At 34.2% G+C, this 13,412-nt stretch overlaps 1 protein-coding gene across 3 annotated transcripts in view; it reads right to left on the bottom strand.

Moving 5' to 3' along the window:
* Positions 1-13,196, bottom strand: part of LOC142323486 (uncharacterized) — a 207,888-nt gene extending 194,692 nt beyond the window's left edge. For all 3 annotated transcript variants that reach the window (XM_075363199.1, XM_075363201.1, XM_075363200.1), the window contains exons 1-2: positions 12,998-13,196; positions 2,816-2,909 (exon numbers count right to left, since the gene is read on the bottom strand). In XM_075363199.1, coding sequence (XP_075219314.1) covers positions 2,816-2,909; positions 12,998-13,054 — 151 coding nt within the window. In that variant the 5' untranslated portion in view covers positions 13,055-13,196. The remainder of the gene's footprint in view (positions 1-2,815; positions 2,910-12,997) is intronic.
* Positions 13,197-13,412: the final 216 nt, after the last annotated feature.

The following is a 13,412-nucleotide window of genomic DNA, read 5'->3' as shown; positions in this document are numbered from 1 at the left end:
TTTTAACCGACAGAATGGATGTCATAAAGTTTCATGAAATCTTAATTATTTGAGTTTTTAATCTCTTTCTTTTATTTTGAACATTTTATTCAGATTCCTGTCGTCCTTGTCATCCCAACGTTTTTGATTTTTTATTTCACAGATCGAACGAGAATGCTACAAATTTATAATTACTTTAAGTAGATTTATTGACTATTGAAAGCGATGTTAACGTAATAACACTTTAAACGTTTCAGGCTTTCCTACTATCTTCAATGAAGGATAATTACTGACGTATATATGAATTCAAAGCGGATATCATTTAATTTAAAACTGGATATAATTTTTCACACTTAACCGGTAGCGGTGTGCCTGAACAAATTACAGTGCGGCTGGATATTTCTATATGACACGCGATTCTGAGGACAGACAAAGTTGTTACTGTAGGAAACTTGTACGCATTCTGAGTCGTCTCTTTTATTTCTGGATGAAAAACGATTTTGTCGGAATAAATATTTAAGCCGATCGATATCCGATTCCTTAAAAGTTCTCATCTTATTTTAGGGTGGAGTTGTTAGTATCGAGTAACGACTATATTCACAAGAAGATGCCACTACACTAGGATTAATTCGGAGAAATAAACACAAATAATATTTGACCTTTAAATTATCATCATTGTAGCGTAATAAAAAATACATTTCGTTCTTTTTTTATAAAATATAATCGGGGAGCCTTACTTTCCCACTTCTACACTACACTGGATACAGATGGTCTAATAAGATGCAAATCGGCCATTTATGCGGTCGATTGTGAAATCAAATAGCATCGCGTGTAAAGCTCCAAACCGGCTCCTGAAGGAAAGGTTTCAGTCCGGCAATTAATTTTATTATAAATAGGTCGATTAGAAGTGTAAAATCCACGTACGAATTTTTAACTCGGATTTATTAATCCTGAAGTACTCCATCGAATATTTAAAAAAATCGAAAGTATAGATGGAATATGATATAATCACTTTAATACGTTTTTCCCGAAAACTATATCGTTAATATTTTTTTAAAGTTTAAATTATTTTTTTTTAAATAAATGATATATAAAAACACCGTTGAGCAGCAAATTTGTCGACAGCGAGTCGAGAAAATTGTTTTACAGCTCACCGCACAAAACAATACAAAAAGTCAGTAACAAATATATTTGTCATTTATCACGAAATTATAGAATTTTCATCGAAACATGTTTTCTAATGTATGTAACTACTTAAAAATTGAACACGAACTCAGCGCGGTTCCGAAAGATATCGGAATTAAGATCAAATAAATTAATAAAGATATCCCAATATCGTGTATCGATCTTTTATCGCAGGCATCGACGAAAATAAATAATTTTTTTCTTTTTCTTCGCTCATAAAAACGCCGTTTATAGCTTTGTCCTGATTTTTCCGATATCTTTATTATTTTTTCGATAACTGACAGAAATTACATAAGACTGCCGTTTTTTATGTAGCATTTAAACGGTCGACTTCTTTTAACATAATTTTGCTTATGTCACTTTAGTTTTATCTCTGCGACGCAGAATCGAACTAAAATGTATTAGTTCTTTCAAATATTTTTCCCTTTCTGTCTAAATTTTATTATTAAACCATTTCTTTAAGTCTGTTCGTAATCGAGCTACTTCATGATTTCTTCTTCGTTTGTACGAAATTAAATTCATCGTAACACAAAATGTTGTGCAATGCTCCACATTGGGGGACGATCAGAAATCTCCCGTAACAATATTGCATTTCAAATCGTTTCTCTCACCGATTTTCTGCCGTTCGGATTTAACCGCAAAAATTAATACGACGCAAAATACCGACAAAAGATAAGCTTAAGTTTGAACATCCGTGCTGTATACGGATATTCATCTTTGATTTCCTTTCCTAGCTTTGTTAAGTTTCTGTTTCGACGGATTCGACAGTCTCTCTGATAGGAAGATTAAGATAAACAAAATATTAATGGAATTAATGACAGAATCTAGATATCACTGTCACAGAATTTACAGCGTTCGTCGTTTATTAATGAATTATCGATTTTCAAGCGTCTTTCCGACGCGGGGGACCGATTTCGTTATCGAACAGCTTAAAGAAAAATATTTTTAATACTCGGCCACCAGAAGTACGACTGAAACTTAATAGAAATATTGTTGGTTATCGCTTCGCTTCTTAGAACGGCTTGTTTAAAAGCGTATTTCAGTAATTTCTCTGCATATTATCGATCTATCACATACAGAAAATAATCAAACATTTTAATGGCATGTTGTTAATTTTTATTCGGTACAATTTCACTACGCATACTTTCCGAGTGTGTAATTCTTTTTTTATTAGAAAAGTATTAATATACGGGTTATTCTTTTAGCAATGATATCGATTATGTTATTAAAGAATCACACATACAGAATAAGGATCAATTTTTCATATCGTTTTACAGATATTTACCACAAATATTATTTTAAAGGACACTAATCGAAAACAATATTTCATAAAAATATTGATTTCTGCATCTCAGTCGATTAGTGATATAAAAAACAAATTGTGGTCAAAACAACATTATAAAAAACAGGTTTATTTGTCCATATCTATCCGTAAAATTACTGAAATATAAACCTGACGATAAATAAATGAGAAAGTAATTAACTATATCGATAAAAAACGATATCTATTCTATTTCTATTGAAACTGACCTGTCTCTCAATAATTTATGAAAATATATCTAATCTAAGATTATCATAACCAGAAAAATAAGAATTTCTGTAATAAATAGATGAATTTACTTTTACTTATTTTACTGTTTATAAAACTTACTATTCGGAACGGGCTGTGGAGGGCGCCGTATAACTTCTTGCCTCGGCCCGGTGTATTCATGCCAGCGGTAAGTGCTTCTGTATTCAGAATGTAACTACAACAAAATAAAATATTACGAATGAATTATTAAATTAAAAACAACTGCAACTCGTAATCACGAGCTTAAATAATCACTAAAATAACACAATCTTATGAATTAAAACTTTTACGTAGTATCGTGACATCAGAAAACCGATTCGATCATCGATATACCACAGAAATGTTTTGATCAGCCATCATTAGTTCTCCACGAAATGCGGCCGACAATAAAACGAGATCGAAAAATTTTGTACACCAGTTAATATGTCGGATATGAATCTAAACGACAATGCATTATATAATACGGCTCACGAAAAAAACAGTCGTCTTTGAAGAGTTATATTTTTCAGACGCTGGATAAAAAAAAAACTGTAATTGAAGTTTGTTCTTTTCATCGTTATCGTTTCGAGTCGCAAATCGTTTACAGAAAGTCAATAGTAAGAAAAGGAAATTTAGGCGTAGACGTACCCCGTTTTTCTCTCCTTTTGCCTGTTGAAGTACGAAATCAATGTCTCCTAACATCGTTAAAAGAGTATACGAGGTGTGTAAATAAAGTAATGAGACTAGTTTTTTTGGCGGCTAAACTGGCAACACTGTTAAGTTACTAATAAACATATGGTTATATGAACAGCTGATTTATATTAGGTATTAATATTTTTGTCTATTGTTGCCACGTGAGACGTAAACAAACTCTTCGTAAAACGAGTTTTCGTTATGCGTTACAAAAACGAGTGATACTAATTATGAACAGTGCTGTGTAATCAAGCTTTGTGTTAAACTCGGCGAGAATGCTATTGAAACTTTTTAAAAATTTAAAAGGGCGTATGGAGATGACGCTCTGTCACAAGCTCAAGTTTTTAGGTGGTTTAAAGCATTCACAGATGGCCAGGAATCAGTTGTGGACGATCCGCGCTCTAGAAGAGCGTTAACGTCAAAAAGTGACGATAATGATGAGCGAACCAGAGACTTGATACGGTACGATCGAGAATTAACTGTCAAAATGATTGCAGAACAATTGAATTTGAACCGTACCACAGTCCATCAAATTTTGACAAAGGAAGTGGATATGAAAAACGTTTGTGCAGAATTGGTCCCAAAAAACCTCATTGTTGAACAAAAAAACAACAGGGTGCAAGTGTACCACGATCTTCTAGGGCGAATTGAAACTGATCCTGATTCTGTAAAAAATTTTATTAGTGGTGATGAATCTTGGATATTTGAGTACGACCCAGAAACAAAACGCCAGAGCAAGGAGTGGCACACATCAAAAAATGTAATCGACCATCTGAAGAATACTCCGGTTTCTAAGTTCCAACACTGCTATGAAGAGTGGGAAACCCGTTTGAAGCGTTGCGTGGCTTCCCAAAGGAACCACTCCGAAGTTTTTCTGAACCGGTCTCATTACTTTATTTACAGACCTCGTATAAAAACACCGGTATTAAGTTTTATTAAAGTACATAGTTTCATTATCGTTAAAATACGATTTTTTAATTTTTCGGATGAACGGTTTCAATAACAAGCCATTAAAAAGAAACTTTTTTTTCAACTCGCATAAACAACAAGGAATTTCATGCGTAATTTTCCATGATCCCTGCTTGTTTTCCTCAAACAAATGGCAGTCGAAACGATAACGATGATAATAAGTTTTTTAGGGTATAAAATTATATGTAACGTTGACTGGTTCAACAGACAAAACTCTTCAAAAGCAAACATTTGCTATCGTAATATCTTTCATATTAATGAATCCGACTTCTCCGTATGGTACCCGCTTTGCAGCATTCGGAATCGTGCGAACTCGGTAATGTTCAAACGAAAAAAGTTTGTAATTTTAATTACACTTCGATTTAATTTACGTATAATATATGAATGTCGACCTAAAAAGATATAAGTAAATAAATTTTTGAAAAGGAGCACGATCACATTAACAATATGTATTTTTTTAAATTCCGATTAGAGGCACTGAAATCCACAAAAAGGAAAGCGATTCATGAGAAAGGGGACAGACCGTCTACTTCATACTTTTACAAACGTTTTTCAAATTTTATCGGTACAAATTTTACATTTACAGTAATTGTTGAACGGTTTTTTTCATATAATGCATCGTAAACGAAATGTCAAAAAAATTTTCAGCTGAAAGAGGCTGAATCCCGAGAGATCGTTTTAAAACGAAATGTAGATTCGATCCCGGTTGAGATAAAAACATTTACCGAGTTCTTTAGGAATCCTGCAATTATCTTTCGTATCAGAGAACTTGATACCATATTTCATTTCACCAAAACTCGGCAAAAACCTGGTGTACGGTAAAACTCAAACTTTACGTAAAATACTCAATAATACAAACACGGTAAAAAAAAAAAAAAAAAATAGCGGTGACAAATAAATACAGAGATAATATAATAAAGTGACGGTTAAAAAAAGAAAATACCAGATCTTTAAAATAAATTTAACATATTTTAAATTTACTGAGTTAAAAACAACAGAAAAGCATATCGTTAAAGAAAGTCGGTAGCACGTAATAGTGAGACGGGGTTTATGCTCAGTTTCGTACAAACGCTAGTCAAGTATACACAATCATCGGTCGGGTTGTTTTCTTTTCAGAGAGCACTAACGATGAAATCGCAACTAAATTTCATAGATCACGTTCATTTTAGCATAAACCACATTATAAATCATCTTCGTAACAGTCATCCGGTCGAGGAAGCCGTTTACAGAATGGCGAAAGCGAGCGAAATTCCCGCTCACTGCGTTGTAAAAAGTTTAGATTAGTAAAACTTTGTGAACGGTCAAAGGAATCAGCGCGACCTTTGGGGGTTCTCATGTACGACATGAAAAAAAAAAACAATTGAACCGTTCTACATCCTGGTGGGATGTAGCGGTTCACGTGCCGCCGTCGAGTTAATCGCTGTGACTTTTATACCGCCTACCATCGGGTGCAATAACCTGCAATCCTCGGAAGTATCGAACTCGATGTATGTAGCAGTTCTCACCTTCGTAGTCTTAGGCGATACTTTTGAAGCCATGTGTTTCCAAGAGCCGTAGAAAAAGAAAAACTGTCGTTGGCATTCCAACAGCCGATCAAATTTCAGCATCCGTTTAGCACCCTCACCCGAAGGACATACGAACTAAGCGTTCTACCTCCGGTGGAACTTAACCAAAAACAACGAATTTTGTCACTAAACAACCCGGTCAACTCGGGTTTCGGAAACGTTCGAACTTTCTTAACCCGTCACCAGTCTCCGGCCGACTCAACGTACTAGGCGAAGCAGCTCTTCTGAGAGCGACCGACCTAAGGAATCGACCCGGCCTCGGATCACTCGCATCGGGACCAGGATCCCCAGATCCAGCCAGATGGTGACGAAAGGCAAAAGCCATCTTTAATAAATGCACCCGACATTTGTCTTCTACCATTTGCGACACGACACGACCCGAGAGAAAATTCCGCCACTGTTCAAGAAACAGCCTTCCTGTCTGCCGTAAACGATAAGGGATTTCTCTTAGGTCTTCTCACAAGCCTCAAACCGTTTTCAGTCCAAATCTCATTCGTCCTATACATCGGACACGCTTTGACGTTATATATACTCCTGGAGCCTAAGAGGTGTTCAAATTAACAGATCCACCGGTAAGATTTCGTATGCACGGAATAGCAGAGCTGCATATTCCTGATATTCAGATCTCCAAGTCGGTCCAGGACTAGGGCGAGAAAGTACTGAAGAATCACTTACATCCACTTAATATTCTATGTTCGAATGGAATAACAACAAACCCGCCGTATAACTGTCAAAAGTGCGATTTCATTACATAGTCCTTTCATCATGTAACGAAACTGTTTAACGTTTTAATTCTACGAGCTCCATAATTATTTTACGTAACATAAAACAAACATACATATACTGAAAAATACTAGAGAAAACTATTCTAGAATATTGTGAGTGTGAAACATCTGTCGAATCAATTAATTTTCATCAAAACAAAGCGTAAATCCGGTGTAATGTATGAAATGAAGGGAGTGAAATCGTTATTTTATGATCTATATTTATTCTATGCAGCTAATAGTATTATTCATTGTTAGGTTAATAAATCCGGTAATACCGTCGTAATTTATAAACATTAATCTCTAAGCGTTTTCTAAACTCGCCTAGTATCGTTTTGTTTGTAAAACACAATCGCAGAGAGTATATTATTAAAATTACGGAAAAATCGCTGAACAAATACTTATATCTCAATAACGTACAAGTAAGAAATAGAACTGAACATCCTACCTACTTCGATAAATTAAAACCTCATAAGATGTTTAACAGCCGCGGACATTTTCTACCCGTCTTTTAAGTTAACCTTACACAAAAGATTTCATTTCGCCGCAAAAAATAAATTTCTCATTCGGATCTATGAACAGTAACATTATATACGTCGCGTCAGGAACGGGTGATCATGAGATCGTGACAAAGGATGATTATCGTGATATTAACTTCATCAGAGCTCATAACAATTTTGAAGAAATCTGACAAAATACTACATACCGTACTATACGGACAAATGCACACAAAAATATTAGATTATTCCGTCACGGCAAGATTCAATCCTCATTCCGTCCTATCGTCACGAAGATTATTCTGAATAAGAGGAATTCTAAAAAAAAGTGAAAAAACAAACATGTGCGCATTGTTAAGGTTAAGAAATCCGGCAATACCGTCGTAATTTATAAAAATACAAATTTCGTTCGACTGAAATAGGCATTTCTTAAAATAACGTCGATAAGTTTAAGCTTTTTTCCATGAGACCGTAAACCTACAGTCACCGATCATAATCGATGGGTCTATGTCGACTTACCGATCATATTTGTAAAATATTTCTACAGTTAATCGCTTATTCCTACACCATTAAATATTTAATAAAAAATTGAATTCCATATAATAAAATAAATGCCAAGACGGACAAATTTATTAAGTTACTGTGACTAACTGTTACATCTCATTTATAATTTTATGTAACAGAAAAAAGTATGATTGGGTTTACCAAAACCTTAAGTCTCCAGCGGAGTAAATGTGAATGTGTATATAATTGTGAATATGAAATAGTCGCACTGAGAATAAACCAACAAATACTTTGAATTCGGCAATTTATAGTTTCATCAATGATAGAACTGAAATTATGAGTAATCGTTTGGATATGTAGCCCGAATAACGGACAATAATTTCGTAACCTACCGACATTATCGAGTGAATTCCGATTATGTGGCGTAAACACTTTATGGATTCATAAAATCGTTCGAGAATAGATTGTAAAATTATAATCTAGGAGAATAAATTGTAAAAGGTTCACGGATGATATTGAAAAATATGGAGATGACGCAAAGGATATTCAGCGGATGACTTCAAAATTATAATACTATGATAGAATGCGAAATGATAATGGACGTTAGGAAAATTAAATTAATGAGGATAAGAGACAATACGCTAATAAATTTCTACACAAAATAGAAAAGAATCGAACGGGTAAAACAAGATACTCGGCGATTATGTCGGCAGAAAATTCAAAAGTGAAAATGAAATAAAACTAAGAGCGACACAACGGCTAAGAAGTATTTAACAAAAAGAAAATGTTATTAAGTAGTAAGATGGAATTAAGAGATAAAGAAGCGTCTTGTGATTCTGTTTGGAGTGTAAGGATGTGAAATGTGGACAAAAAAAAGGAGAAAAGAGACATTTGAAGTGCATTCGTGGAGGAGATCGGAGAAGATTAAAATGCCCTGATACAATGAAAAATGGAGAAGTAATGAGAAGAGTGAACAAGAACAGAAACCTTAATCGGGAACAATTCTAAGTAGGAAAGCCGATCAGCCGGAACATATAACGAGATGCAAAGGAGTGATTCAAAATAGTCGTCGAAGTATCAGCAGAATACGCTACAAGTAAGTAAATGTGCCAGAAAAGAGTAAAATTTATAGAAGTTTTTAAAAGAAACGGGAGCCATCAAACTTAACAAGTTTATGTGGGAATACAGGAGAACAGAGTTGGACACGGTGTAAGGAATGTAACTTTTTTCTGTTTTGCCTCCGGAAATCACAGTCAGGTATTACTTCAGAGAATGATGTACGAGTGTAAATGAAGGGTAGTCTTGAACAATCTCAGGTCGTAGGGAATCTAACTGAAGACAAATAACCGCACGATGACAACTCGCGGATCGTTAAATTCTACCGCTTATTCGACCAGATATAATCGTTCATGCCGTAGTTTATTTCTAATAAGTAGAGCTTACTCGTACAAATATTTGGGCTTGATGAGTAATGAAAATGAAAATATTAATATTATTTTTACAACATAATCACGATATAATAAGATCTGAGAAACCTGCTTCTGTTACGCGACATTAAAAATACGAAGAAGCTATTCTATTCTCTTTCATTCTGTCCCTACCAGATAAAAATATTCGCGAATATGCGACTATAAAATTTATTTTATAATTATTATCTGTTCTAGATAACTCTGTTTACAAAGCGTTGCGTTCAGAATACTTATTGAACAAGTCGCATCCTCCTTTGGATTCAATGTTTTTGTCCAAAAATATTACGAAGTAAATATTCACCAGTTTTGCAAACGTGAGTATTTGCGAACGTTCGGCCACTAGCAGGAAGTAACCGACAGTACAAAGTTAAAATCACAAACTCCGTTTACATAACCCGGATTCTGTGTCAGAACGATCCTTGTTATGTTTGATTAACGACTGAAAATATAGGCTTAGCGCTCAGCCGCAGAAAATAAGTTGTAGCTGACTAAACGGCACCATAATAATCTTGTTAAGAGAATAATAACAAATAAAAGTATTATGTAAAAATATTATAAACAGACACATTATTTAAATTCAAATTCTAATACGGTATCGTTTCATCGATTCTGAAAGAATCTCGGATAGTAATCGAAATCTAAGATCGCTATTAAGGCAGATTTCCTTATCGCATGATTTTTTTAGGCGAATTATTTTAATACTTATAAATATAATAAGTTAATTATTTTACGTAACATTCAGTAAGAACGGAAAGTGTTTGGTAACCGTTTATTCAAATTTATCGATAAAGCATCAGTCGTGTCAGTCTACCGGAATAATGTTCTTGTAATAATTAAGATTGTGGAATAGCGTTCGGCGGATTCGATTCTTAGTCGACTGTATGCAGCAACTCTCCCTTTACTCTAACTAGTTTGTCTTGATTTAAGTCTGAATATTATGCGCAAATGTGTATATATATATATATATATATATATATATATATATATATATATATGTGTGTGTGTGTGTGTTAAATTTATTTATTTACTTTATACAGTAGGACCGATAAATAAGTATTTATCTACCGGGCACTATAATACTACAAACACAAAATATTAGATATATACAACAGAATACATACCGACACAATTAAATCACTATTAGATCAAGAGCATTTATTATATTATTTCGTGCGTGTTTTTTTATTTATAAAAAGATTTTTACACGTACATCTTCTATGTAAAAATTATATTATCCTACTTTTTTAGATCGCATTCCTTAAATAACTTAAGTATACATTTTTAACATTTAGGGGCTGTAATCACGATTCTGTAAATGTAAACCGTTAATTTTTAAGATCGGTTTTTGCATAATCTATATGGTAAGTCGACACGATCGTTAAAAAAAAAAAAAATAGCAAAATCGAACCTACCTCCATGGAAGGACGGCGGACCGTTTCGCACTCCCAGTATTTATAATGAGTCCACAAAAATGAACTTTTCCTTAAATATTTTCAGACGCGTTATCGTGTAAATAACACTACAGATATACTATTATCGAACGAATAAAATGTATTAACAATCGTTACATTTAAATATTTATTTTTTGAAAACGATGAAATATGTATATCGGGCACATTTAAAATGAAATCCAAGACTATAATTCGCCATACAGATAGTTATGAAATGTGTAACTCGTTTAATAAAATTCGAATTAACAATGTTAACAAATAACACCACATACAGCGGAACTATTTAAACTTTGTAGGTTTATTACGAAACAAAATATTCTGGAAGCCACTTATTTACGACCGTAAATTTAATCGCACAGTTAATTTAACGCACAAAGAAATCGCAGATCATGTGCCTGACTCTCCATACTCCTCCCGTCGTCGATCTAACTCGCTGCCTAAAGCGACATAACCTCTAAAATGAAAGTTACCAGTCTGGTAAATTTCTGAGAACCCTTTTGATCGCGAGTAAAAATTTAACGTCTACGTATTCCAATGTAAAATAAACGACGTTAATACAGTGATGAAAATGACCGCTCATAAGTCGCTAAAAAAAGCTGTAGCATCATTATTTTAATAAATCTGAAACGCTGTGTTTACAAAAAAAAAATACAATTACGAAGCGATAATTCCACAAGACCTCTTTTTGGTCTGTGTACACACGTACGCAAAAATGACTAACAAAATGTTCGATACAACTAGGGATATGAGGACAAGTTATTTAACCTTACTTCAGCAATTTTAATCAAATGAATAGTAAACACCGTAATGTAACAACTATGCATATTAATTATATATTAAAAACAGTTTCAATTCTTACTTTAAAACAGATAAAAGTTTTAAATCAGTTAGACATAATTACGTTTTACCGATGGTCATTGTTAATAGTATCCATCGGATAATATTTAAAATCAATAATCTGTTAAATAAATTAATAATATTATATAATAAATAATAATGTAATTTATACGTAATAAAATTTGTAAGATCGGAATCCGATTACGGATTGTAATCGGGTCGAAAAAACCTGAGGCGCTCGAAGAATCGGTGATCGGATGAGTCGAAAAAACTTGAGGCGCTCGAAGAAACGGTCATCGGATTAGAACAAAAGGTTATAGAAATAGAGACCGACACCGGTAATAAATTTATTCTACTTATTAACGACGACAGGTTATAAATTTTCATAGTAAAATTACACTGACTATAGATATTCTATAAGTCCTTTTCTCGACAAAATGTAATCAACCTAATTAATAAATAAATAAATGAAAAACATAACTCGCTCCGATTAAAATTGTAACAGAGCGGATAACTGTCGCCTGTACGTAATGTCAGTTTCGATCTCCGGGAAGTTTCGTTTACGATCATCGCACCTAATTGTCTACACACCGATCGCAACGCCGTTAAAAATTTTCGGTTCTGCCGCCTCGTTACAACATTCAGTTCAAGATTAAAATTCTATAAAAATCAAGCTTCAGAAGAGTTTAATCTGTTACGGTGTAAACCTGGGTTCGAGTTAATTACCCCAACAACCGTCGAAACCGAACATTATCTATCTGTCGGTTTTTTAGATTCACATATGGACGGAAGAGAACTAAAATAGCGGTACACCGTCTGAGTGAAACTATTACGGGGATTTCTTTTCCCCCTCGTATTGCACTCCCGATACAAAAAAAAAGTTATCTGTTTACTAGTATTCGATCATTTTTACACAAACCCCTTCTTCATAAAATAACGATCGTTTTAGAAGACCGACTTAGAATAATCAGATCTCGTAAAAAGATGTAATCTAATTCGGCCACCGACTTTGTGACGTCACACAGTTTTATATCCTCGTATCGATAAGAAAACGGTGACGATAGTCGATCGTTATTTGGAAAAATAGACGGCCTTCATTCTTTCGGTCATCTTTTTTTCGATAACCGCCCTACACAGAAGAAAGTTAAACATAATTATATATAACCTTCCGTTTCAGTAGGCTTTAAATTTTACTCCGGTAATTAAAGATTAAAACTCTTCTTCTAACACCCTTAAAATAACTAGTTGGACGTACTGTACGATAAATAATATACATGACAGAAGTGCAATCGCCCGTCCGGTTCGAAGAAAATTAATCCCGTAACCGTGAACCATAAGCCGGTTCGATTTTCGGTAAACGATTTTGCGATACGGATTAAAAGTATTCATAAAAGTACTAATATTTAATGTAAGCGATTGTTGCGATTCGTCAAAAAAAACAAACGTTATGATGTCAGCGAGTCTACATAACCCATAAAAGTAGTAAAGTATGTAAATACGTAGGTGTAACGAGGGAAGAAAATAAAATTTAATACCTTATCTACTGGCATCGAAGGACACGCACTACACAGGTTCCAAAACGTACCGATCATCAGGAATTTGAATTAAAGTAATTTATAACTGAAATCACAACTCCTCAGGTCGATGCAAACTTGTTAAGTTGTCGCTAAACGCTAAAATGGGATCTGAAAGCCGAAGAAATCATCATGATATTGCGAATGTTCCGACCGCACACTGCAGAGCAGCACCGTAGCTTCTATACCTCTGCGTCAATCGATAGAGTCAGTGGTTTAACGCTAAGGGTGGGGACCAGTAACCCCTTCCCCTTCATATTGCATCATACTGCACAAAAACACTTTTGCTTTCACGGGGTACAGGCGAGCGAACTAATGTCCCGAGGGTAAGTCGTATTTCGCTCCGTTGTATCAAATGTCCGTTTGATGCTTTGCT

This window comes from Lycorma delicatula, chromosome 4 (assembly GCF_047948215.1).
Source record: "Lycorma delicatula isolate Av1 chromosome 4, ASM4794821v1, whole genome shotgun sequence".
Lineage (NCBI taxonomy): Eukaryota > Metazoa > Arthropoda > Insecta > Hemiptera > Fulgoridae > Lycorma > Lycorma delicatula.
This window is presented reverse-complemented; position numbering and strand designations above follow the sequence as displayed.